The 26002-nt window shown below is 48.4% G+C and overlaps 1 protein-coding gene across 1 annotated transcript in view; it reads right to left on the reverse strand.

The window, feature by feature from the left end:
- The window catches only part of TNFAIP8L3 (TNF alpha induced protein 8 like 3), a 56281-nt gene extending 31242 nt beyond the window's left edge, over window positions 1-25039 (reverse strand). Inside the window, exon 1 of the mRNA XM_035132144.2 lies at window positions 24825-25039. Within this exon, the coding sequence (XP_034988035.1) occupies window positions 24825-24876 (52 nt within the window). The 5' untranslated portion in view covers window positions 24877-25039. The remainder of the gene's footprint in view (window positions 1-24824) is intronic.
- Window positions 25040-26002: the final 963 nt, after the last annotated feature.

Here is a 26002-nt window from a genome sequence, read left to right on the forward strand (position 1 = left end):
CTGGCAAACAGAGTATCAGGCTTCCCCCACACACTTGGCAATCAAACGAAACACCCAATCTTCTTGCTCTCGATGCTTCTCTGCCCACACTCTCATGCGCACAAATCAAACTACAGAGATTCCCTTGGGCGAATCAATCTGGCTGTATTTTATTCTCTGACTAGAAATATACCAATTCGCTTTCGCCAGGTAAACGTGCATTGTGGGAACAGTAACACATGAAATGACCCCGGCTCAGTGGCAGACCAATTGCTTGGCATGCAGAACGTCACAGGTTCAACCCCTGCTGTCCCCTGTTAGAAATCCTGGAGGGACACTTTGACCACAGGGGAGGGAGAGAAAGCAGATTCACTGCATTTAAAGGCAGATCTACCAAAGCCACAGTTTCAGAAACAGAGTGATAACGGAAACACAGGCATCCTGCAAAATCTGTGGTTCCTCGAATTTTGCAATGCAGTTCTCTGGTCAAGTAATGTGTACAAAGAGGCACTTCCTGGGTTAAAGCGTGCAGACCAATGCGTGCAACAACAAGCAAAAAACCAAACATTAAATGAGAGGGAATTGCATTTCAAAAATGGGTATCTGCTTCGGCAGGTGTCCATGGATCAGACCCGCCTTCGACGCCTGGCAGAATGCATAGCACTGCAAATTGGTCTTCTGCAATGTTCACGTGACAAAGGCCCAATTGCACTCAAACATGTGCACAGTAGAAGAAATTCATACTAAAATGCTGGTGAATTTTCATGAAGACTTTTTAAAGCACACTGATGTGGAAACATGGAAAACTGAACTTGAAACTGGAAAAATGAGAAACAGAGAGAACCCAGAATTTACAGTCACCTTTCCTGATCTGCCAAGTCGGCGGAAACAGCACCGAACTAGATGGACCTAGAACTAGATCTGACTCAGTCTAAGGCTTAACTACTCAGTATAACGGAAGAAGATGAAATGCTTTTTTCATACATTGCCTCTCCCCACTGCACCGCACGCCCGATCTGCGGCCTTTTTCTTTGCTGCCATCATTCTCCCTTCCCACTTTCGATCTAAATTATTTCAGTCCACCTACGCAGGGAAGAAATGTGTTGACTGGGTATGTGCTCCATCAAAAGCTCTTCCTGCACAACCGTCTCCGATGTCAGGGCGAAAGTGCACCTGACTTTGAATGTGTATCTGCATCAAATGTTCAGAGAGCTGTACTTTTAAAATGCAAATTCTGTCAGCTCAAGGTTGGAAGGGGCTGATATTAAATGGGATCAGAATAGGCATGAGTTGGAGTGGAGGGGGGATTTAACCCTCCCTTCCCCTGCAAAAGTCCTGAATCCCTCTGCTGAAGCTGACTTTGGGGTGAAATCCACAAATAGTTATTATTAAGCCTGCAAGGTTTAGTTGACTAATTAAGTCAGATGAATCAGTTAACAGTTGTGCAGTTAGGGAATCTCTAAGGCAGGCACAGGCAATCTTGGCCCTCCAGATGTTTTGGTACTACAACCCCCATGATCCCTAGCTAAGAGGACCAGTGGTCAGGGATGATGGAAATTGTAGTCCCAAAACATCTGGAGGGCCAAGGTTGCCTATGCCTGCTCTAAGACCAGTGGTTCTCAAACTTTTTTCTCTGGGTCACACTTTCAGAATAAAAATTTGCTCGTGTCACACCAAATATTTTGTTGCTAAGAAATGCATTGGAAAACAAAAAGAAACAACTTATTTTAACACAGAACACAACTATTTTATAATAATTATAAATGAGCCTCTTACAGATGTACCTTATGTGTACAAACTCAATGAAAGGTTATATTCAGTTTAATTTGAGACAAATGAACTCTCATCTCATCAATGCAAAGAAGCCATGCTCTTGCTTTCATTTTGAAAAGATATCTATCCATATTCTGCACACACACACACACACACACAAACATATATATATATGATAAAGGTAAAGGACCCCTGGATGGTTAAGTCCAGTCAAAGAAGACAGTGGGGTTGCAGCACTCATCTCGCTTTCAGGCCGAGGGAGCCTGTGTTTGTCCACAGAAAGCTTTCCGGGTCATGTGGCCAGCATGACTAAACCACATATGGTGCAATGGGACACTGTGACGGAAACCAGAGCGCATGGAAACGTCATTTACCTCCCCGCCACAGAGCTACCTATTTATCTACTTGCACTGGTGTGCTTTTGAACTGCTAGGTTGGCAGGAGCTGGGACAGAGCAGCAAGAGCTCACCCCGCTGCGCGGATTTGAACCGCCGACCTTCTGATCGGCAAGCCAAGAGGCTCAGTGGTTTAGACCACAGCGCCACATATTATACAATACGATACTAGGGCTGGGCAATATTTGGTTTTCAGCATCACGCTGTATCACCAGCTAAACATCACAACAAACTGATATATCACGATGTCTGAAAGAAGGATGGAGTTCTGTAGAGGCATGGGCTGGCTTCACTATCCCCCCCCCCCCCAGTGTGATTTTTGCATAGCACACAAACACACACATAATGATTGGCGATCTATTGCCAGGTCAAAAAGTTATGAAACTGATATTATGATACGGACATCAAACTAGCTTTGGACAATGTATTTATACACAGCCCTATACTGTACTGTACTGTGCTATACTGAAATGTTTAAATGTTTCTTTGATTGTCCTTGAATCTTCCTGCCACAGTTGCCATCCTCTCCTGCCACACCAGTGTGTTGGGCAACACCCTGTGAAAACCACTACTCTTCGCATTGCACTCAATGGTCTTACTGTCTTTACCTCCTTTAGAAGGTAACAGTGCATAAGTTACTTCAAAAAGTGGTGAACAAGTCTGTTTGGGGGACGCAGGGCCGGCTCTAGGTAGACCCCTGGTGTCGCAGGGCACCACGGCGCCGGCCCGCCAGGAGGGCGCCACGAGCTGCGCCCACCCGCTGGCCGGCCGGTCCGCCGCGCAGCTGCGTGCGATGCCCACCCGCCCACCGCGCTGGGAAACGGGGCGGGAGGGCGCCGGAGAGATCCGGCGTACCACGGCGCCAGGGGTGCTTCAGACGGCCCTGGGGGGACGCCTTGTCTCATTCCCCATGGCTTCTGCAATAACAGTACCACCGCAGATTCAATTCTGCATGTGTATGTGTTGGAATAAAGAGGGGCTGCCAAGGAAGAGGGCAGCAACTGTCCCCCATATTGCTAAAACATAGAAAAACTGCAGCTGCCAAGCGCTATCAAGGCCACATCTGCACCTACATCTAAAACATTAACACAACACTTTGAAGAATGATGGCTCCCAGCAAAACATTCTGGGAGCTATAATTTGCTCAGAGAATTGAGAGTTGTTAGGAGACCCCCATTCCCCTCTTGGAGCTACAATTCCCTGAGTGGTTAAGCACCCAGTCCATAGCCCCAGAGAAGCAATTCCCAGGGAACTGGAAAGGACAATTGTAACGATGTACATAAAGCGCTTCAAAGAGTAAAAGAAGAAAAGAGGATCTATAAATGCTGCGTGTTATTAAACAATCACGAGCAAATTGTTTAATATCTGTTTCTGGGATGCTTACTGCGGAGCAAAAAAAAAAAACTCTCTTTACAATAGACAAATGGGCACTTCTTCTTTTTTAAAAAAAGGGGGGGGATTGTTGAAGTTTTGAATTATGGCTTCTATTTTTATGCCGGTGTTGCAGTTGGTGCCAAAGAGCTAAACAGCCTGAATCAGAAGCAAATTTGAGGGTTGGAAAAACATTACTCATTCCTCTTTAGCTGCATTGTTCAAAGGGGAAACAGGAATTCCTTCTCGTTCCTTTCGCCACTCCCCATCCGACGATTCACGGTGTCAGAACTCATCTAAATTGTCTTTAGCACAGTTCGCGAAAAGATGTCAACAGTGATTAAGGTAACCTAGCTTTTAATCATGCAATCTCCTTCTCAAAGGGGTTTTGCTAGTATCAAATACCTACGGCGCCGGGGGGGGGGGGTTGTGGCTAGCAATCCATGGGGCTTGTGCACTCATCTCTGGGGAGGGGTACCACATTGGCACCACCATCCCTCCGCAGTTTGGCCCCTCCATTTATGAGACATTAGCAGTACATCTTTAGAAATGGTTCTGCTCTTTTTAAAGAGATTACCTTCTTTCTTTTTTTCATCTCATATGTTGCCCCAAGCTGTGCAGCGGCTTACACATCTATTAAATGAACAAGCAACTTTTGCTCAGAGTAGACCCATTGAAATGCATGGGCACGACTCACTTAGCCCCATTAACTTCAATGGGTCGACTTTGTTGGGTACAGTCATACCTCGGTTTGAGACCGCAATTCGTTCCAGGGAGTCGGTCGCTCCCCGAGTTCGTCGTAAACCAAGGGGCTCTTCTGTGCGTGCGCGCGCTGCGCAGACCGCTTCTGTGCATCCGCGAGCCGCGGAACCCGGATGTAAACACTTCCGGGTCCGCGGCGGTCGCAAACTGATGGTTGCAAACGGAGGTGGTCGCAAATCGAGGAATGACTGTACTGCCTGTGATCAGCGACTGGGCAAAATCTGGTCTGTGGATGATCACCTCTTGCCCTACCAAGTACTAACAGGGAGAAGGAAAAGAATTGTGTCACTGACATCTATTTATAACTTTCTCTTCGAGAAGATAATCTTCTGTCCTTTTTGTTGTTGTTACAGGCACCACCAAAATGAACAAGTGGTACCTCTGGTTAAGAACTTAATTCGTTCTGGAGGTCCATTCTTAACCTGAAACTGTTCTTAACCTGAGGTACCACTTTAGCTAATGGGGCCTCTCACTGCCGCTGCGCCGCCAGTGCATGATTTCTGTTCTCATCCTGAAGCAAAGTTCTTCACCTGAGGTACTATTTCTGGGTTAGCGGAGTCTGTAACCTGAAGCGTTTGTAACCTGAAGCGTTTGTAACCCGAGGTACCACTGTACTGGTTAAAGGAGAGACCTTAAATTTGCAGTATTATAGGTGGTAACAGAATTAACTGGACCTTTTCCTAACTTAATAAGACTATTTGGACCAATATAACAATAACAGCTGGTGTGGTATAATGTTCAAACAAAATAAAAAAATTCCTTCCAGCAGCACCTTATAATGTTGAGGGTTTTGGATTGGGACCTGGGTTCAAATCCCCACTTAGCCACGAAGCACATGGAGTGACTAGTCATTGCCTCTAAGCCTAGCCTACCTCACAGGCTAGTTGTGGAAATCAAAATGAGGAGGGAGGGAGAACTATGTAAATAATAAAATAAACATTTTTTGTCCTGCTCTTGCTAATGACTCTTTATTCTCTAATGTGCTAATGAATTGTCACTGTCAGGTGGCTGATGAATGTCCTTACTTGCAGATGGTGGTGTGATGATTAATCTTATGCTCCTACAGTATATTAGTTTATAAGTATCAAGTACTTACCGTAGTTAACTATTTAAATTACAGTTTTGTTTCAATCCCCTTTAAATGAGTGAGCAGAACTAAGTTCTCTTAAAGGAAATGCACGCAAAAAACTTAAACGCATTTTGGTCCCCCATAAACAGATTATGGAAGTTGGGTCCTAACCAGAAGGAAAAAAGATGGGAAAATGCAGGAATATGAATCCTACACGGTAAAACAGGGATAGGGAATGTTTCAGCCTGAGGGCCACAAGGATAGAAGCATTCTCAGAGTTCAAATGCACATCCCAGCCAGGCAAAAGCACTTGGGGGGGCAATGAAGGGGTGTGGCTGGGGAGAATTCCAGGGCCAGACAGAGAGTCTTGGGGGCCACATTTGGTCCCTGGGTCTGAGGTTCCCTGCACTTGTAGTCTTCAGGAATTGCAGACCTTTAAGAGATATGTGGACATGTGGAGAAAATGTGGGAGAAGGCGGAAAAGGAATCTTAAACTGGGATTACAGTAGAAGAAAAGACAGTGAATGGACAGGCAAAAAGGAGAAAGGATCAAAAGTTGGGAGGAGGAGGAACCTAGAACTTCCACAATAAAATACTAACGTAAAATAGCAGATGAAAGCACTCTGTCACCCTTGTCCAACAAATCCACTTTTATAGAACAAAATGGGATGTTTGCAGTTAGGAAAGTGATGGGGAAATCCACTGAAGGCAAATCAGGATGGATGCTCCTTGTCATATAATTTGCCTATAAACAGATTGGAATGTTCAAGAAAGACCAGATGGGCTCCAATTGCCCTGAAAGCGTTGTACAAGCAAATCTGGATGAGTGCTCTGGTCATCTGGAGGATCCCTTAATGCTAAGACAGCACAGAGAGGCAAACTACCCCCAGGAATGCATTTGTGTCTTTAAAATGGAATGTGAGGATTACGAACCTCCGAGAGCAAAAGGGTCTCCTGCGGTTATTCAATTGCTCGGCAGAATCTATTTGCTCGAGAACAGCCTGCGGTGGCTTATGAAACTTTTTCTCAACATGCTGCCCACATATTTTACAAAACACTTTTGAATTGTTGTGCGGCGCTAAGTCAATTCCTTTCAGCCCGGCTTCCCCTCCCTCCTAACTGCTCTGCTGACTCATAATGGCTGAATGTTAACACAAAATAAGTGTAGAAAAATAAATAAGAGAGTGATCAAAATGCAAATTTGCGGAGACACCCCCCCCCTTTTTAAATTGCCACCATGAAACGTGAATAAACAACCGTAAACCTCCCATAAAGCTTGGAGCGACTCCCTTTTGAAGAAAGGTTACAAATTTGAGGCTTTTTGTTTGTTTGTTTAGAGAAAAGGCAAGTATCCCATGTGGGGAGAATACTGTTGCACTGGGATCCTGCTTGCAGGCTTCCCATAGGCTAGGTTGCACCCTGTGAGAATAGATGCTGGGCTGATGAGCCTTTGACTTGGTCTAATAATAATAATAATAATAATAATAATAATAATAATAATAATAATAATAATTTATTTATACCCCGCCCATCTGGCTGGGTTTCCCCAGCCACTCTGGGCAGCTTCCAACAAAAATATTAAAATACAATGGTCTGTTAAACATTAAAAGCTTCCCTAAAAGGGGCTCTTCTAATGTCGTTCTTCTAATGCTCTTCCCTCCCAGGACTAACAATTGACTCCAGAGAGATTTCCAACAGCAACACAGTTTGTGTGATGGGGTTTAGAGGGAGAGCATTAACCTCCCCCCCCTCCTCTGCAGGCTGCAGTCCTGATTAAATGCCCTAGTAACAAATATTATCATTATTATTATTATTATTAATTGAATTTATATACCACCCTATACCCAGGGGTCTCAGGGTAGTTCACAGAATAAAATCAAGATAAAGGTAAAGGTAAAGGGGCCCCTGACCATCAGGTCCAGTTGTGTCCGACTCTCGGGTTGCGGTGCTCATCTCGCTCTATAGGCCGAGGGAGCCGGCGTTTGTCCGCAGACAGCTTCCGGGTCATGTGGCCAGCATGACAAAGCTGCTTCTGGCGAACCAGAGCAGCGCACGGAAACACCATTTACCTTCCCGCCAGAGCGGTCCCTATTTATCTACTTGCACTTGATGTGCTTTCGAACTGCTAGGTGGGCAGGAACTGGGACCGAGCAATGGGAGCTCACCCCGTTACAGGGATTCAAACCGCCGACCTTCTGATCAGCAAGTCCTAGGCTCTGTGGTTTAACCCACAGCGCCACCTGGGTCCCAAAATACAAATCCACAAAATATCTAATAAAAATAAAAACAACAATCCAATAGTACCCCCCCCCAAAAAAACACATTTTGAAAGGGCATAGGATGTAAATAGGATCAACAAAAGGCTTGGTTAAAAAGGAACGTTTTTGCCTGGCACCTAAAGGTGTATAATGAAGGCGCCAGGTGAACTTCCCTGAGGAGAGCATTCCACAGAAGGGGAGCTACTGCAGAGAATGCCCGTTCTCGTGTTGCCATCCTCTGGACCACTGAAAGAGGAGTCATACGAAGGAGGGCCTCAGAAGATGATCTCAGGGTCTGGGGAGGTTCATATGGAAAGAGGCGGTCCTTGAGGTATTGCTGTCCTGAGCCATTTAAGGCTTTATAGGTCAAAACTAGTGCTTTGAATTAGGCCCAGAAACTAATCAGTAGCCAGTGCAGTCAGACAAGGATCGGTATAATAGGCTCAAACTGTCTTGATCTGGTGAGCAACCTGGCTGCTGAATTTTGCACCAGCTGAAGTTTCCGAACCGTCTTCAGAGGCAGATACATTAAATGCAAACATACAGTGATGCCTCGCAAGACGATTTTAATTCGTTCCACGAGTCAATTCTTCTTGCGAATCGCGGTTTCCCATAGGAATGCACTGACATTTCTTTTTTTGCCCATAGCAACGCATTAATCAATTTTCAATGCATTCCCACGGGAAACCGCGATTCGCAAGATGAATTTTTCACAAAATGAATTCGTCTTGCGAGTCACCATCAGATCACCATCAGATCGCAAAATGCATTCGTCTTGCGGAAAATTCATCTTGCAGGGCATTCGCCTTGCGAGGTACCACTGTACAAATATACACGTCACCCCCTATATTTCTCACATACAAGAGAAAGGTATCCATACAAAAGAAACTCTGGTGAGGAAAATACTCTGTGGGGGTTAAGATCTTCAAAACAGCCTACTGTGGGCTGAGCAACACATTTCTCCAGAAATGTCTGGGAGAACAATGGCAAACATTGCTAGGACCACAGATATGCAGGGATGGGTGGCGGGGGGCAGAGGTCAAATTCAGGTTGTATTTTTAAAGGAGAACCAACCTAATGTGCACTTTCCAAGAAGAAGACACGAACTTGAACTCGGCCTTTCCAAGGTGCACTTCTCTGAATTTTACAGTGCTGTTCTCCAGCCAGGTAATGTGCATATATGTGTGTTGGGAGGGGGAAAGGTATAGGGGGGAAAGGTATTTTGGGGAGAATAACATACAAAAATACAGGACGGGTATTCTGTGGCACCTGTAAAAAATGCCACATCTGCAGACTGAAGTGATCAGGTCAGTGCGTCTGGCTGTTAACCAGAAGGTTGGTGCTTCAAGCCCGCCCAGGGGTGGTTGTGGGCAGGAATTCTGTATTGCAGGGGGTTGGACTAGATGACCCTTGGGGGTCCCTTCCAGCTCTACAATTCTATGATTCTACAGAAGAGGGTGATAAACCACTGGCCCTGTTGCTGTTCCTGAACAACAGCTCCCATTAAGACCCAGACAGCATGGCCAGTTTTCAGCCAGGATGGGTGTTGGAAGAACAGAGGTTCACCACCCCTCTTCTAGAATTGCTGGATTCACAGAATCACAGAATTGTAGAGTTGGAAGGGATCCCGAGCGTCATCTAGTCCAACCCCCTGCAATGTCGGAATCTTTTGCCCAATGTGGGGCTCGAACCCACAACCCTGAGTTAAAGAGTGGAGAGCTCTACCAACTGAGCTACCCCCAACTGGATTGTTCCCCCCCCAAAAAAAACCTTTGCAGCTGGCAACCAAGATGCCAAAGTGGAGTGGAATGTACCTAAGCACTTTTTAAATTCATCCTAATAACTTAAACATAGCTCTAGAGGGACACGCCATCCCAGGAAAGGAAATTCTTACATATGGGGAGGGAAATTGGGTAAAGAAAAGCCGCCAATGTCTGTTCTGCGTAAGAGAAAGACATACAGTAATTTGAAACTGGTTTCAGTTACAACGTCCCGTCCCCCCCCAGACGATGAGAATGCTGGTCATAAAGCATGTTAAACAGTTTAAAGAAAAATGATTTCTTAGGCATTGCAAATTAGATAATAAAAAGCACTGGACAAAACAAATAATTTATGCCATGGCTTTAGAGCCTTGGTTATGGTAATAAATAACGTATAAATCCGATACTGTGTTTACTGGCAACATTTTACTTCCCTTTCCCCCTCCCCGCTCTCTGATCAAGAGGAGATGATCCATCATGTAATTTAATCACCGCCACCATCATCATCACCACTGTTTTTGTGCCAGAAGAGAAGAGACAAAAATTGCTCGGAAGGCTGAGGCTGGCAATGGACAGAATCCCGGGACGAGGCAGATAATGATTTGAGACAACTCTGCTGCCGTGTGCAGACTCTGTCTGGGCTTCCAGCTGCCAGCCTGTCACAGGCTTCATGCCCACTGACTTTGGCTGAAGTGCTCCCAAACCCGGGTGTGTGTTTGTCGGGGGGGGGGGGGTAAGGCGGTGGGTGGCAGGGCACAGGGCCAGGATGAAGCCATTCCAGCTCCGAGATGCAATGCAGCCGAAACTAATTACATGCAAGCTCTCCCTGACTTACACAGCAATTTTGTAATCTGAGCACTGGGTTTCGTAAGGGCAGGAGAAGCGCCATGACATAAGGGGCTTCTCCTCCCTCTCTTGTGCGTGTACGGTACGCACACACACAAACACACACGCACACAAACCGTAAGCTCTTTTCAGATACCACACTTCACACTTTGCAGGGACAGCGTGGGTGTTCCCGGGTTAGCAAATACGCAAAGCGTATCATGATAGATGCAACGGCTGCCCAAGCATCTCTTAGCCATGCTTTAGCAGAGGCAAGAGGCAATTTTAAAACAAGAGGCGCATGCCAATCGAAAGGAGAGCTGGACGGGGTCAGGCCTGGCTCTCCACCCTTGAAACAATTTGCTGTCATTTTCCTGGGTGGCAATCAAGAACCCCCACATGCAAAATCTGCATTAGGGAGAGCCAAGCAACACAGCAGATGCTTGCTTTTAAAAGGGTGCTTACAGGGACCCTTCCCCTAGGAAAAGTAGCTATATGGGATAGCAGACTCTCCAAATGTCCCTATTTTCCAGGGACAGTCCCAGATTTACAGAATCTGCCCTGGTTTCTGATTTGATCCCGGAATGTCCCGCTTTTCCTTAGGACGTCCCTATCTTCACTGGAGAAATGTTGGAAGGTATGGAGTTATGTGACCCCCCAAGCCAAGGAGTTAAGTAGCTATACGTCCTTTGGAAGACGTCAGAAGGCAGCCTTGTATAGGGAAGGGTTGTTTTTTTTAAAAAAAAAGTTTAATGTTTTATTATGTTTTTATATCCCCTTCATGAATCAATGCCTTGTCATAGCGAAGGGGCTTGAATAACTCCAAGAAGCTATGAGCTATGCCATGCAGGGCCACCCAAGATGGACAGGTCATAGTGGAGAGTTTTGACTAAACGTGATCCACCTGGAGAAGGAACTGGCAAGCCACTCCAGTATCCCTGCCAAGAAAACTCCATGGACAAAGACAACAGGCATATAAAAGTTATGACGCTGGAAGATGAGCCCCTCAGGTCGGAAGGCGTCCAACATGCTACTGAGGAAGAGCGGAGGACAAGTACAAGTAGATTCAGAGCTGATGAAGTGGCTGGGCCAAAGCCGAAAGGTCGCTCAGTTGTGGATATGCCTGGAAGCGAAAGGAAAGTCCGATGCTGTAAAGAAAAATATTGCATAAGGGGACGACAGAGGACGAGAAGGTTGGACAGTGTTCTCGAAGCTACGAACATGAGTTTGACCAAACTGCGGGAGGCAGTGCAAGACAGGAGTGCCTGGTGTGCTACGGTCCATGGGGTCATGAAGAGTTGGACACGACTAAACAACAACAACAACAACAACAACAACAACAACAACAACAACAACAACAACAACATGTTTTTATATATGTTGGAAGCTGCCCAGAGTGGCTGGGGCAACTCAGACAGATGGGTCGGGTATAAATAATAGAATTATTATTATTAAAGAGGATGTCTCTATTTTTATCGGAGAAATGTTGGATGGTATGGGATTCTCGATTTGTTCCCTGGCACTCTCCTCAGCCCATTCCCGCCAGGTCAGAACCCCTCATTGATCCTGCTCCACAAACTGTTCTGGGACAGAAATAATGCTTCTTGCTTGCCTAGAAGAATGGGGAGGGGTGTGTGTGTAAAAAGCTGTCTTTTGCATGGCTGGAATGCAGCCCCCCCATACAAAGTCATCCATCCCCCAATAGCTGCTGGCAAGGAATATTGCAGGTGACGCAGGTGAGCTTGGAGAAGCAGGAGCCCAGGTGTTTCTGGCAGAAGACAGCCGCCGCCTTGAAGCTGGCACTCCTGTGAAAGTATTGGGGATGTGGTGACGCAGTTTTACGTGGTGGGTGCCTTTCCAAAGGTTTGATATGGGGCAACAGCTTCCTTAGGCTCAGGGCAAGCAAACTCCACCAGCCAAGGTGAGCTTTTGAGCTCGAGGTCTCCAAGCCACTCCATCAGTTGGTGAAACTACCTGCCAAGGCATCTAGCTGGGAGACTGTCTAGCTGCCGCCTCTGCATTCGCTGCTGTGGTAGTGGTGTTTTGTAGTGGCATAGTGGGGGGGCATGGGGGCCGTGGCCCAGGGTGCAAGCTTCAGATGGGGCACAACCAGCTGCCCCCACGCAGGTGCCGGCTTCCATGAGTATCCTCGCCCTGCCCTGGCAAAGGCGGCAGAGCAGCTTGGGCCCACGGTGAGAGGGTGCAGACAGAGGGAGGCAAGCGAGGACCAACCCCAGCGTGGCCTGGCCCACTTTTCTCTCCACAGGTGTCGGGGAGATTTGCCTACCAAGGGCCAGGTCAGCCAGCCAGGCTCCCCCCTCCCGCCCATGGGCAGGCAGGCAGGCAGGCGGTGCAGTGCAGTGCAGTGCAGTGCAGTGCAGTGCAGTGCAGTGCAGTGCAGTCCCTCTTGGCTCGGGTGCAGGGGTGTTTAGGTGGCATCAGCGGCTTGCCTGCCCCGGGCTCCAGCAACCCATGCTACGCTGCTTGTGTTTCACATGCTGCCACCTTGGCGGACAACCCTGCAGCAGCATCATGGCTTCCGAGGGTGGGCCAACTCACACTCCTTGCTCTGGGCCACAGATTGACGCATGATGGGGGTGAGGGGTTTCAATATCTGTGTGGTTGGGTGTTGCTGGCACATGTGTTTGTTCCTGCTGTCGTCCTGGAGCATGTGCTGCGTGCATGGGTCCCTGATTGGCTGCCCTGAGGTGGGCGGGGCCAGTGGGCCTGCCCCGGGAGCTGTGCGTGTGGATTGTGTGGTGCAGCAGAATTGCTGGAGGTGGGTTCGAGTTCTGCGGCACTTGTAGCTCCTTGGGATGCTGTGGGTTTTGCACGGGCGGATCTGCTTTGGATTCCTCTGTAAATGAACAAAATGCAATCCATGCTGCCTTTCTGCCAAAGCACTCAAGGCCGAGCGCAATTTCAGATAATGGCTTCTAGTTTGAGAGACACGATGTAAAAGTGTGGGTGGCTGGGAAGGAACGGGAAGAGAAGAGGAAATTAAGTGAAAGGCGGGTGAAACATCTTTCCTGCGCTTACATAAGAAAGGCATGTCATGGTCAGGAGTAACGTTCATCGCTGGGAGTCAATTCTAGGGCAGGAAGAGTCAAATGGCAGGTGGGCTCAGCCAGGTTTGTGCCATGGAGTGCTTAGGGGAAAGGGTGGTTTGTTGTTGTTGAAAAGAAATATGAGAGAGAGAGAGAGAGAGAGAGAGAGAGAGAGAGAGAGAGAGAGAGAGAGAGAGAGAGCGAGAGAGCACGTGCCTGGGAAGCTGCTAAAGAGCCACAATACGGATAGTCACATTTTCCTCAAGGATGCCCTTGAAAACAATGCTGGGTCATGATACTGCCCTGTTCCCAGGGGCATCCTGTGCCAGGAACGCAATGCGGCTTACCCATCATGAAGCGGTGGCAAGGCTTTTCGTTAAAGGAAAAGAAGAAAAGTCCTTTTTAGAGGCCGTCCAAAAACCAGAGGTCCTTAAAATTTGCCCACTCTGGGCATTAATGGGTCAGAAAAGCCCCGCTGGATCCAGCCCATCTAGTCCAGCATCCTATTCACACAGTAGCCAACCTGGTGATTCATGGAAGCTCACAAACAGGACGTGAAGCAACAGGAATTCCCAGCAACTGGTATTCAGAGGCATTCTGACAGCGCAACAGTTAGCAACCATTGATAGCATTAACCTCCACAAATTTGCCTAAAACTCTTTTAAAGCCATCCGAGTTGGGAGCCATCGCTAGTTCTTGTGGGAGTGAATTCCATGCAATGTGCGAAGAAGTCCTTTCTTTTATCTGTCCCGAATCTTCCAATATCCAGCTTCGGTGGTATGCCCCTGGTTCTCCTATTAGGAGAGTACAGTCATACCTTGGTTCTCGAATGGAATCTGTTCCGGAAGTCTGTTCGACTTCCGAAAACATTTGGAAACCAAGGCATGGCTTCTGATTGGCTGCAGGAGCTTCCTGCACTCAATCGGAAGCCGCAGAAGCCGCGTCGGACATTTGGCTTCCAAAAATGGTTCGCAAACCAGAACAGTCACTTCCGGGTTTTGCGGCGTTCGGGAGCAAAAACGTTTGAGAACTAAGCTGTTCGAAAACCAAGGTAAGGACTGTAGGAGTGCATACAATTTTCCGGGGGAGGGGGCATTTTTGCCACACCCAAAACCTTACAAAATCTGGCATGGCCGAATACTTCAGCCTGATACCAAAGAAGAATTAAGATGCACAAAAGGAGTTATCACTTGTATCCTCAAGTCACTCGGGAGGCTCTTAGGATAATCCACCTCTGACCTTGCAGGCTAAAAGCCTCCGGCATCTGCTCTCAGCCTCTCAGCCTATGGGCTCCTACATATTGAGCGTTCCTCTGGATTTGCTTGCACAAAGTTTCCGTGGAAGTTAGATTATATCCGGTCTTCCTTGACCATTCATTTCTGACCTGCTTACTGGGCAGTTGGACGACAAGCACAGTGCCGGATTTACGTATAAGCTAAACAAGCTATAGCTTAGGGCCCCACTCTCTTGGGCCCCCCCCAAAAAATTAAAGGAAAACAACAACACTGGATGCAAAATTTCCAAACAGATAAAATAAAACCTACATACAGCAACAGTGTTTTGTGTTGTGTAGGCTCCTATTTGTTATGTGCAAATGGCTTTAGGTCCATAAATGACCATATAGCATATACTGTATTCAACACAAAAAACAGCAAAAAATTGTTGTTGACAAAGGACAGCTGGACATATAAAGGGCCCCAATACCTTCAGTAGCTTAGGGCAGTGTTTCTCAACCTTTTTTGGGCCAAGGCACACTTGTTCCATGAAAAAAATCATGAGGCACACCACCATTTAAAAAGTTAAAAAAAATTAACTCTGTGCCGCCCTATATTGACTATATAATTATGACTGTAAGAAACACTTGCCAATTGCTGTGTTGGTTGCAATCTCCTGTAATAAGGCTTCACAAGCCGCTGATTTCTCTGCCAGCACAATCCTTTGCTCAGCAAGTTTCAGGTTGAGCTCATCCAGCCAGCTTCTTTAAGTTTGTCTAAATTTTAGTTTAGTTTGTCTAAATTTTGCCGCGACGTGCGGCGACGAGAAGGGCGATTTGCATTGTCACGTGCCAATGCAAATCGCCCTTCTTGCTGCCGCACGTCGCGGCACACCAGCCAGCGTCTCGCGGCACACTAGTGTGCCGCGGAACAGTGGTTGAGAAACGTTGGCTTAGGGCTTCATCAAATCTAAACCCGGCCCTGGACAAGTAGCATTCACTCCGACTTGTTTGAAGGGTGCTTTACAGAACTTCCCATTAACGTTCCATTCATCCCAACAATTTTTGGTGCATTTTCCTTGCCACTTTCCAAACCACAAAAAAAGTTTTATTGCCCAGATTTGATGACATAACACTTGAATCCACTTTAGCTCTCCAAACCTGAAGCTCTGGTGTGTTCCTGAATCCCTCCCTCCTAGTGACTCTGCTACGGGGGTTCTGGCTATTACTCCAGAAACCAGCTCCTAAGGATCTTTTTGTCCCTTTTTTCTGTTTTTGCCTGCAAGCAGTGACTGACAGCATAACAATCAAACATTCCCAGAAACCCCCATATTGTACTGAGTATAGTAAAGACGTGGGTGAGCAGAGAGCAGAGTAAAAAACCTGCTCTCAGAGAAACCTGCGGTGTGGTGCCAAATGAAAAACAAGCAGTTAGCAAAACCATTTCTTTATTTTATTTTGATGAAGGAAGAGTAAAACGATTCAACGACATGTGCTGCTCCAGACTAAATAAACACTTAAGGGTCAAACCTGACATGACATTAAATTATTATTATTATTATTATTATTATTATTATTATTATTATTATTATTATTTGAATTTATATACTGCCCTATCCCTGGATGTCTCAGGGTGGTTGACGGGGGGGGGGGGGAGCAAAATATAAAACCACAAAATATATAATTAGAATGAAAACAACAACCCAATAACCCCATCCCCTAAAAATAAACAAAAAAACATTTTAAAAGGGCATAGGATGTCAATCAAATCAACCAAAGGCCTAGTTAAAAAGGAATTTTGCCTGGCGCATTAAGGTATATAATGAAGGCGCCAGGTGAACTTCCCCAGGGACAGTATTCCACAGATGGGGAGCCACTGCAAAGAGGGCCCCATTCTCGTGTTGCCACCCTCCGGACCTCTCAAGGAGGAGGCACACGAAGAAGGGCCTCAGAAGGTGATCTCAGGGTCTGGGTAGGTTCATATGGAAAGAGGCGGTCCTTGAGGTATGGTGGTCCTGAGCTGTTTAAAGTTTTATAGGTCAAAAGCAGCACTTTGAATTGGGCCCAGAAAATAATTGGTAGCCAGTGCAGTTGGACCAGGATCAGTGTCATATGCTCAAACCGTCTTGCCCCAGTGAGCAACCTAGCTGCTGAATTCTGCACTAGCTGAAGTTTCCAAACCATCTTCAGAGGCAGTCTGACATATAACACATTGCAATAATCTAGCTTTGAGCTTACCAGAGCATAGACAACAATAGTTAGGCTATCCCTGTCCAGACAGGGGCGTAGCTGGGTCACCAGCCGAAGCTGATGGAAGGCACTCCGGGTCACTGAGGCCACCTGAGCCTTGAGCAACAGCAAAGGATCCAGGAGTACCCCCAAGCTACGAACCGGCTCCTTCAGAGGAACTGTAACCCTATCAAAAGGAGGCGACCTCCCACCCATCTGGTCTAGGGAACCACCCACTAACTGCCTCAGTCTTATCTGGGTTGAGGTTCAGTCTGTTGGCTCTCATCCAGTCCATTACCGAGGCAAAACACTGCCTCACCTGCAGATCTAAAGAAGAAATAGAGCTGGGAGTCCTCAGCATACTGCTGACAATGTACAGTGGTACCTCGCTAGACGAATGCCCTGCTAGACGAATTTTTCGCTAGATGAATGGGTTTTGCAATCGGAGGTTGCCTCGCAAGACGAATTCATTTTGTGAAAAATTCGTCTAGCGAATTGCGGTTTCCCATAGGAATGCATTGAAATTCAATTAATGCGTTCCTATGGGCAAAAAATAAAATAAAATAAATCCAATGCATTCCTATGGGATTCACAAGACGAATTTTTCACAAAACGAATTGACTCACAGAACGAATTAAATTCATCTTGCGAGGCACCACTATACTCCAAACTTCATGTAGATGTTAAGCAACATAGGGGAGAGGATTGAGCCCTGTGGAACCCCACATTGAAGGTTCGACGGGGCTGAAAAGAATTCCCCAAGCAACACCCCCTGGGAACCACCATCCAAGTAGGACTGGAACCACCGCAGAGCGGTGTCACCCACCCCTAGTTCTGATTGTCGCTTCAGAAGGATACCATGGTTGACAGTATTGAAAGCCGCTGAGATGTCGAGGAGAATTAACAGGGACATGTTCCCCTTCTCTCTCTCTCGACAGGGCGAGCAAAGCAGTTTCTGTGCCAAAACCGGGCCTAAACCCCGACTGAAATGGATCCAGAAAATCCAGTGTTTCTTCCAAAGGCCCCTGGATCTGGTCTGCGACCACACGCTCCAGAACCTTGCTCAGGAAAGGGAGATTAGCAACTGGCTGGTAGTTAGTTAGGTTTTTCCAAATGCAGAGGGGGTTTCTTAAGGAGTGGTTTTACCACTGCCTCCGTCAAACAGGCAGGGACCACCCCCTCTCGTAAAGAGGCATTGAACACTTCCCTGACCCAGCCAGCTGTTCCCTCCCTGGCTGGTTTTATCAGCCAAGAGGAGCAAGGGTTTAAAGTGCAAGTGGTTGCTCAGACTGATCTGAGCACCTTGTCCACATCCTCAAGCATTTAACATGCAAGATTTAAGATATGCAAATATCTTTTGGGGGGGGTGTTGATCAATTATTAAATGGGATTGTAGCAGACAGAGAGGTCCTGCTGACGTCCTAAGGAAAACTGTGCCTGGTAGTTGTAGGTGACTTTGAAGGTGACTCGGAAACTACAACTAATCCAGAATGCGGCAGCTAGACTGGTGATTTGGAGCGGCTGCCGAGACCACATAACACCGGTCTTGAAAGATCTACATTGGCTCCCAGTACGTTTCCGAGCACAATTCAAAGTGTTGGTACTGACCTTTAAAGCCCTAAATGGCCTCAGTCCAGTATACCTGAAGGAGCGTCTCCATCTCCATCATTCTGCCCAGACACTGAGGTCCAGCACCAAGGGCCTTCTGGCGGTTCCCTCGTTGCGAGAAGCCAAATTGCAGGGAACTAGGCAGAGGGCCTTCTCGGTGGTAGCGCCTGCTCTGTGGAACGCCCTCCCAACAGATGTCAAAGAGGAAAACAACTACCATACTTTTAGAAGACATCTGAAGGCAGCCCTGTTCAGGGAGGCTTTTAATGTTTAATAGATTATTGTGTTTTATTTTTCTGTTGGAAGCCGTCCAGAGTGGCTGGGGAGACCCGGCCAGATGGGCGGGGTATAAATAATAAATTATTATTATTATTATTATTATTATTATTATTATTATTAGGAGACAATCTCCCATTGGCATCATGCTGGTGGGTGGCAAAAATGGGAGGGGAAAATGGAGTGAGTGTGGGACAGACCGAAATCTGGAGAGGAGGAAGGGGAGAAAAGTTCTCTGCGAGTGAGGAGTTCAGCCCTTCAGAAAGAGCTACCTCTTCCTTCCTTCTTCAGTCGTCTTTCCCAGGAAACCCTAGGAATTGTAGTTCTGAGGGGAACAAGTGGTCTACTAACAACCCTCAGCACCCTTATCCAATCACAGTTCCCAGGATCCTTTGCAATAAGCCACAACTGTTTAAAGTGGGATGCTACTGAGTTAAATCTATAGTGTCGATGGGGCTTTACAGCTCCAGGCTCCAGCCCCAAAGCTCTCTAAATCTTCATTGTGTGGTTCACACAATAAGACTGTGTGACAGGATGAATATATTTTCCCCTCTAGTATTATTATTAATTTTATTTTTATTCTGCCCTATACCCAAAGGTCTCAGGGCAGTTCACATAAAGTATATCTTTAACTGGAAGAACACATTCGCTTCTGGTTATGCAGCCGGTGGGTCGACGGTAATGGCAGAGGGAAGGCCCAACTGTGGGACAGAGCCAACACTAAAGTACAACAGCAGTGTGTGTACGTCTGTGTGTTTGAATGCTTGCTATGGAAATTGTAGTGTCATGAGTACCTATTTTCATCTTTGAAATGTCAGAAAGCCTGCTACGCATGCAGAGGTACCATGACAGACCCAACAGGGAGATTTTATGAGGAATTCTATCCCACTGCCAATGTGTTAACAGTGACTCATTTGATTTGTTCACTACACAGGGAACTGACCTGGGAGGGAAAACACATTTTTCCATCCGCTGGCTTTTTTCCCAACCTTATCTGTTTTCCATCCATGGAAAACAGCTGGCTTATAGCCTCTCTGTGAAACGGAGTTCCGGTCGCACCAAAAAGCCCATGCCCACTTTTCATCTGTTCCAAATTAGCTGGAAGAGTCAGAATACCACCCATGGCAAAGGATTTAGCGCCAGTGGAATTTGTTCTTCCTTGGGGATGTTTACCACAAGACTGAACAAAGGGAGCTATATCCCATTCTAGCTTAGGGAAGCGTACAATTAGTGTGATCCCTACTATCTCCACTATTGAATTCAATGGGATTTACTCCCAGGCAAGTGGGGTTAGACTTGTAGCCATGGAGTTGTATACAATGTTTAAATTAATGCAGTGTTTTTCAACCACTGTTCCGCGGCACACTAGTGTGCCGCGAGATGTTGCCTGGTGTGCCGTGGGGAAAAGACAGCGGTGCGGCGGCGAGCCGCTGCGTTGCGCCTGCAGGATCCCTGGCTGACTGGCTGGCTGGCTGAGCGCGTGTGGTTCCTTCCCAGAGGAGCCTGGCAGGCGCCAGCACGGGGAAGCGCTTCTGCGGGGAAAGCAGGCAGAGTCAGCGCCCAGCAGCGCGGCGCTGGATTGAGGAGGTGGTGCTTCGTGCGGAGCTGCTGGGTGCCGACCCGGCAGACCGCTTCCTTGATCCGGCGGCCTACTGGGTCGGCGCCCAGCAGCGCTGCGCGGAGCACCGGATTGAGGAAGCGGCCTGCAGGGTCGGCGCCCAGCAGCTCCGCACGAAGCACCGCCCCCTCAATCCAGCGCCGCGCTGCTGGGCGCTGACTCTGCAGACCGGCTCCTCAATCCGGCACTCTGCAGGACAGCTTTCTTTTGGGCAAGGAGTTTGCAAACAGTTTAACAGCGCAGCCCTGTCCCTGCGCATTTGGAAGCGAGCCCTGGACCGCTCCGGGGGGGGGGGCTTACTCCACCTCGCGCGAGGAGTGGGGGGCCCTAAGCATTGACGTTTTCGGCGGCGGCAACAGGTGGGCGGCGTGCGGGATCCGTGGGCGGGGGGCGCCTCAGGTCTGGCGTCTCTCCCCCGGGCTGTTTCCTTGGCAATGGGGGATGGAAGCCGCGTCTCCCCCGGGAGCAGGAAAAAGGGCGGCAAGGCGAGAGCCGCCCGCAAGCCCCGGCACCGCGAGCTCCTCAGTGGCTGCGGGTCTCTGGCAGCGCGATGCTGCAGTGGCTGCTCAGTCTCCTGCTCTCTCCCGTGTCCCGCACCGGCGCAGCTGGGCGCCGACCTGGCAGGCCGCCTCCTCAATCCGGCGCTCCCTGCAGCGCTCCTGGTCACTGACCCAGCAGGCCGCCTCCGGGACCCAGCAGCAGCAATGCTGGCTGCGGTAATTACAGTAAAAAAATTTTTTAAAAGACACCCCCCGAAAATAAGCCATAGGCTTATTTTCTTGGGTAAAATAAATATAAGACGGTGTCTTAAAATGTGGGAAACACGGTAATAACCTCAATAATATAGGCACAGAGTTAATTTTTTAAACATTTTCTAATGGTGGTGTGCCTTGTGATTTTTTTTCATGAAACAAGTGTGCCTTTGCCCAAAAAAGGTTGAAAAACACTGTGCTAAAGTGCTTAGCGGGGCACCCAGTTTTACACCAGCATTATACAGTGGTACCTCGGGTTACAAATTTAATTTGTTCCGGAAGTCCGTTCTTAACCCGAAGCATTCTTAACCCGAGACACACATTTGCTACATAGGCCTCCCAGGGCCCCGGAAGAGGAATTGCACTCGTATCCTGGGGCAAAGTTCGCAACCCGGGACACCGACTTCCAGGTTTGTGGAGTTCGTAACCCAAAGCGTTTGTAATCCGAAGCATTCAGAACCCAAGGTACCACTGTAGTGACATGGACCAACACTTGGGCTGGTTGAAGCCTCGTAGAAGACAAAACCGCGGCACATTAGCGATGCTCTTGTTAAATACGAACCTTCGCCAGGCCACCTTCACAACATATCTGAGGACACTTGCCCATCGCACCAAACTGCGAGACACACTTTCAGTGCCAATGAGCCAAACCCCCAACATTATAGCTCCGTTTGTACAGCAAGAGAATCTTGATCTCAGGGTTGCGGGTTCAAGCCCCACGTGGGGCAAAAGATTCCTGAATTGCAGGGGGTTGGGCGAGATGAGTGTCCTGTTCCCTTCCAACTTTACAGTTCTAGGATTCTATGTAGTAGGCAACCTTCCTTTAGCGTCTGCCCTAGAACTGCTCGTTTCAAACTCTCGGCTGACTTGCACCTTGCTTTATTCCTTTATTATAGCATCGTCCTCAGCGGTCAAAATTCACCAGGTGCCAGGCGCATTTCGCCCCCGCTTGCAACCAAGTGAAGATGCCCGATTGCCGGGATGGTGCATGGAACCCTGAATGTTCTCACACACTAGCAACACACCCTGTAGAATTCTATCTGCTATATTTTATCTGCCCAATCAGACTGAATTTCAGAAACAAAAAAAAAGTTGTTTGGGAAAATACGGCTTTTGGGCCGTCTGGCCCCCCAAATGGCAACTAGACATTCCATGTTGGCGCCTGCAACCCTGGTTTAAGGAGCCATTTGACACCTAGCTTGTATATCTGAGTTTCTAGCACTGCCACTAAGGCCCCTGGGAAGGGCCATAGCTGAGTGGCAACATCAGCTTTGCATACATAAGGTCCCAGGTTCCATTCCTGGCATCTCCAGGTAGCCCTGGGACAGACCTGCATCCGAAACCACGATGAGCCACTGCCAGCCAGTGCAAGCAGCACTGAGCTAGATGGACCAATGGTCTGACTCTCTAGAAAGGCAGCTTTCTAAATCTCACATGTTTATTATTACATTTCTATCCTGCCCCTTTTCTCCAAGGAGTTCGAGGTGGTGTACATAGTTATCTCGCCCCTCTCATTTAATCCCCACAACAACCCTGCGAGGTAGGTCACTGACTGAGCTTTGTGGCAGAGAGGGGATACGAACCCTAGTCTGCCAGGTCCTAGTCCAGCCCTCTAACCCAGGGGTAGGCAACCTAAGGCCCGTGGGCCGGATGCGGCCCAATCACATTCTCAATCTGGCCCACAGACGGTCTGGGAATCAGTGTGTTTTTACATGAGTAGAATGTGTCCTTTTATTTAACATGCATCTCTGGGTTATTTGTGGGGCCTGCCTGGTGTTTTACATGACTAGAATGTGTGCTTTTATTTAAAATGCATCTCTGGGTTATTTGTGGGGCATAGGAATTCATTCATTTTTTTAAATTTCAAAATATATTCCAGCCCACCACATGGTCTGCGGGACAGTGGACTGGCCCATGGCTGAAAAAGGTTGCTGACCCCTGCTCTAACCATTACACCACACTGGCACCTGGATGATCCACATGACCAATTGGGAGTGGGGGAAGACGACCTAAGTCAGGCTGCAAGGCACCCAAGTCATGGAGGAAGCATGGAGAGGTTTGGAGGGCAAGGATGGCTAATCTGCAGCTCTCCAGGTGTTGCAGGACTCCAAAGGCATGAGGGAAGCTGCAGCCCAGTGAGATCTGAAGGACTGTAGGTTCCCCACCTGCCTTAAGCATAGCTGCCAAGTTTTCCCTTTTCTCGCAAGGAAGCCTATTCAGCATAATGGAATTTCCCTTAAAAAAAGGAGAACTTGGCAGCTATGGCCTTAAGTGGTCAGATTCAGAACAGGTTACATGAAAGCAGGCGGTTGTAGGGAGTCTCTCTCAAACTGCTAAGTAACCGCCAACCTCCCCCACAGCTGGAATCATAGAATTGTAGAGTTGGACGGGACCCCACGGCTCATCTAGTCCAACCCCTGCAACGCAGGAAGCACAGGTAAAAACTTTGGCACAGGAAGCGGGACTTCCAGGAAGCTCTCAAACAAACGGTGACACTGCTCAGGGATAGAGCAGATGGTTTGGATGTCTCCTTGCCTGATGCCGGTCAGTGCAAGACAATAGTCAGCTAGATGGAACAATGGTCTGAGTCAGTTACGGCTTCTTCTCCCTTTGTTGCTTGTGCTAAGTTGTGAGGTACAACACAAACCAGCAACTTCCAGCCAGGGAAAATATTTGTGGTGTTTGGTTTGGTTTGTTTTTTTAAAAAAACCCACTACCACCCATCTTTCTTCCAAAGAGTCCAGGGCAGCACACATTTTCCACATCACAACAGCCCTGCAAAGTAGGCCAGGCCGAGACATTGTGACAAGCCGAGGCTCACCCACTAAGCTTCATAACTGAGTCAGGATTTGAATCCAGGGTTCCCTATTAGGTACAAAGCAGTTAGCTCAGTCCAGATAGCTCAGCTGGTTACAGCATGGTGCTGATCGCGCCAAGCTGGATGGGGCAGCTGCACATTCCTGCATTGCGAGGGGTTGGACTAGAGGATCCTCAGGGTCCCTTCCAACTCTACAATTGTGCAATTCTATGAGACTGTGATGCAGTGATGGTCACCGACCTGAATGGCTTTAAAAGGGGAACAGACAGTCATGGAAAAGGAGGCTTTCAATGGCTGCTACGGTCATGAAGGCTATGTTCTCCCTCCATTGTTGGAAGCGCAGTGCCTCTGGATACCAACCGCTGGGGAGCACAAGTGAGGAAACAGCTTTTTGAACTCAGGTCCTGCTTGAGTTGGCCACAGGCATCTGGTTGGCCACTGTGAGAACAGGATGCTGGACTGGAGGGGTCTCTGGCCTGATCCAGCAGCGACGCGAACCCCATTGCTGCTGTTCCAGCAGAGACAACTAATTGCATATCCGGCAGAAATTCATTCTGGAGGCTCACATATCAGAATATATCCTCCTGTTAGCACAGCCTCCACCCCATCCTTTCAAAACCCTCTGTCACCACGCCACTAATAACAACACCGCGCGGTCTCTGAGCATGCACAGAGTACGTTCCTCCTCCCAACCCAGCCGCCAAAGACCATGCAGGAACTCTGAAGAGATGCAACCTTCCACAGAAGACCCGCCCACGTCCAACTGAAAGCAGTGGTGATGGATATGATTCATTCAGGGTGCAAAAGAGCCGGGGGTAAAGGTACGAATGCCGCTTCCAAGCTCCTCGTCTTTCTAGCAATAACCCGACCCCCCTCCCTAGATCTTCCCAGTTTGCGGTGGCTTGGAAGCGGGCAAGGAAACGCGCGCACCCCAGCCCCCCCCCAGCGCCGAATCAGCTGCCTGTCCTTTTCCTCCCTGGTCCTCCCTCGTGGCAGCAGCCCGGGCTAGGCAAGAGCCTCCCCCCCCCCTTCCCAAAAAAGTGCCGGCCTCTTTCTCTCTCTTTTTTTTACCTGCTGAAGAAACCAGCTCCCCCTCGCTCAGCTCTCCGGAATCCGAATCCATGGTGGCGCGGCGGAGCAGCTGCCCGGGTTCCGCGTCTCCAAGAGCGCAAACGCCTCGCCTCGGCCGCTTGCGAGAAGTCGGGCGCCCAGATTACTTGGAGAAGGAGGGAGGGACAAGGAGGGCGGTCCGGTCCGGTCCGGTCCGCCTCCTCCTCCTCCTCCTAGCCCAGTGCCGGGTCAGCTCCGCCACATGCAGTAGCAAACCGCCGCCACCTCCTCCTTTTCCTAGCAGCGAAACGCGTCGAGCTGCTGGCACAGGCGGAGCCAAGAGGCTGGCCGGCCGGCGGCGCTGGCTCTTTTTTTCTTTCTTTTTTTGAGGGGCAGCCTGGGGAGGGCAGAAGGAAGAGAGGTTGGGGTTGGGGAAGAGCTCAAGAAGCAGGAACAGTATTTTCTCCCTGGTTCTCCTCGCTGCCCCTTGATGTGAGATCCAGCTGGATCGCTTTCCAGCAACTCCCTCCTCCTCTCTCTGAGCATCTCCACATTACTTCCTTGTGCATTCCCTTATACCGAGCGCGTAACTCAAAGGATTGGGAGGACCCGAGGATCGCGCTCCCTCGTGGGCAACCTTTGTGGGGCGGGAGGGGGGGGAGAGAAGAGAGATGCCAGTGCGTGGATGGAGGGGGCCATAGGTGTGCAAGGGAGGGCATTTTCTTGCCGGACAGAACTTAAAAGGCAGGCCAGCGAGTAAGAAGCAGAATCAGCCCTGTAGGGAACTTGAGAGCGCAGAGCGAAGACCAGTGGGGTGTGTGGGTTGGGGTCAATGGTGCAAGTAAGGAGTCAAGAAGAGCTTGCAGGATCAGGCCCTTGGCCCATCTAGTCCAGCAGCCTTTTTCTCACAGTGGCCAAGCAGATGCCTCACTGGGAAACCCACAAGCACGATTCAAGCACAAGCACCCTCCAACATTTCTCCAGTGAAAACAGGGAGACTGGGTTTCCCCCGCCACTCTGGGTGGCTTCCAACATATATAAAAACATAATAAAACTTTTTTAAAACCTTCCCTATACAAGGCTGCCTTCAGATGTCTTCCAAAGGTTGTATAGTTACTTAACTCCTTGGTTCGGAGGTTGCATAACTCCATACGTACCCTCCCACATTTCTCTGATGAAAATAGGGACATCCTAAGGAA

This window comes from Zootoca vivipara, chromosome 14, assembly GCF_963506605.1.
Source record: "Zootoca vivipara chromosome 14, rZooViv1.1, whole genome shotgun sequence".
NCBI lineage: Eukaryota > Metazoa > Chordata > Lepidosauria > Squamata > Lacertidae > Zootoca > Zootoca vivipara.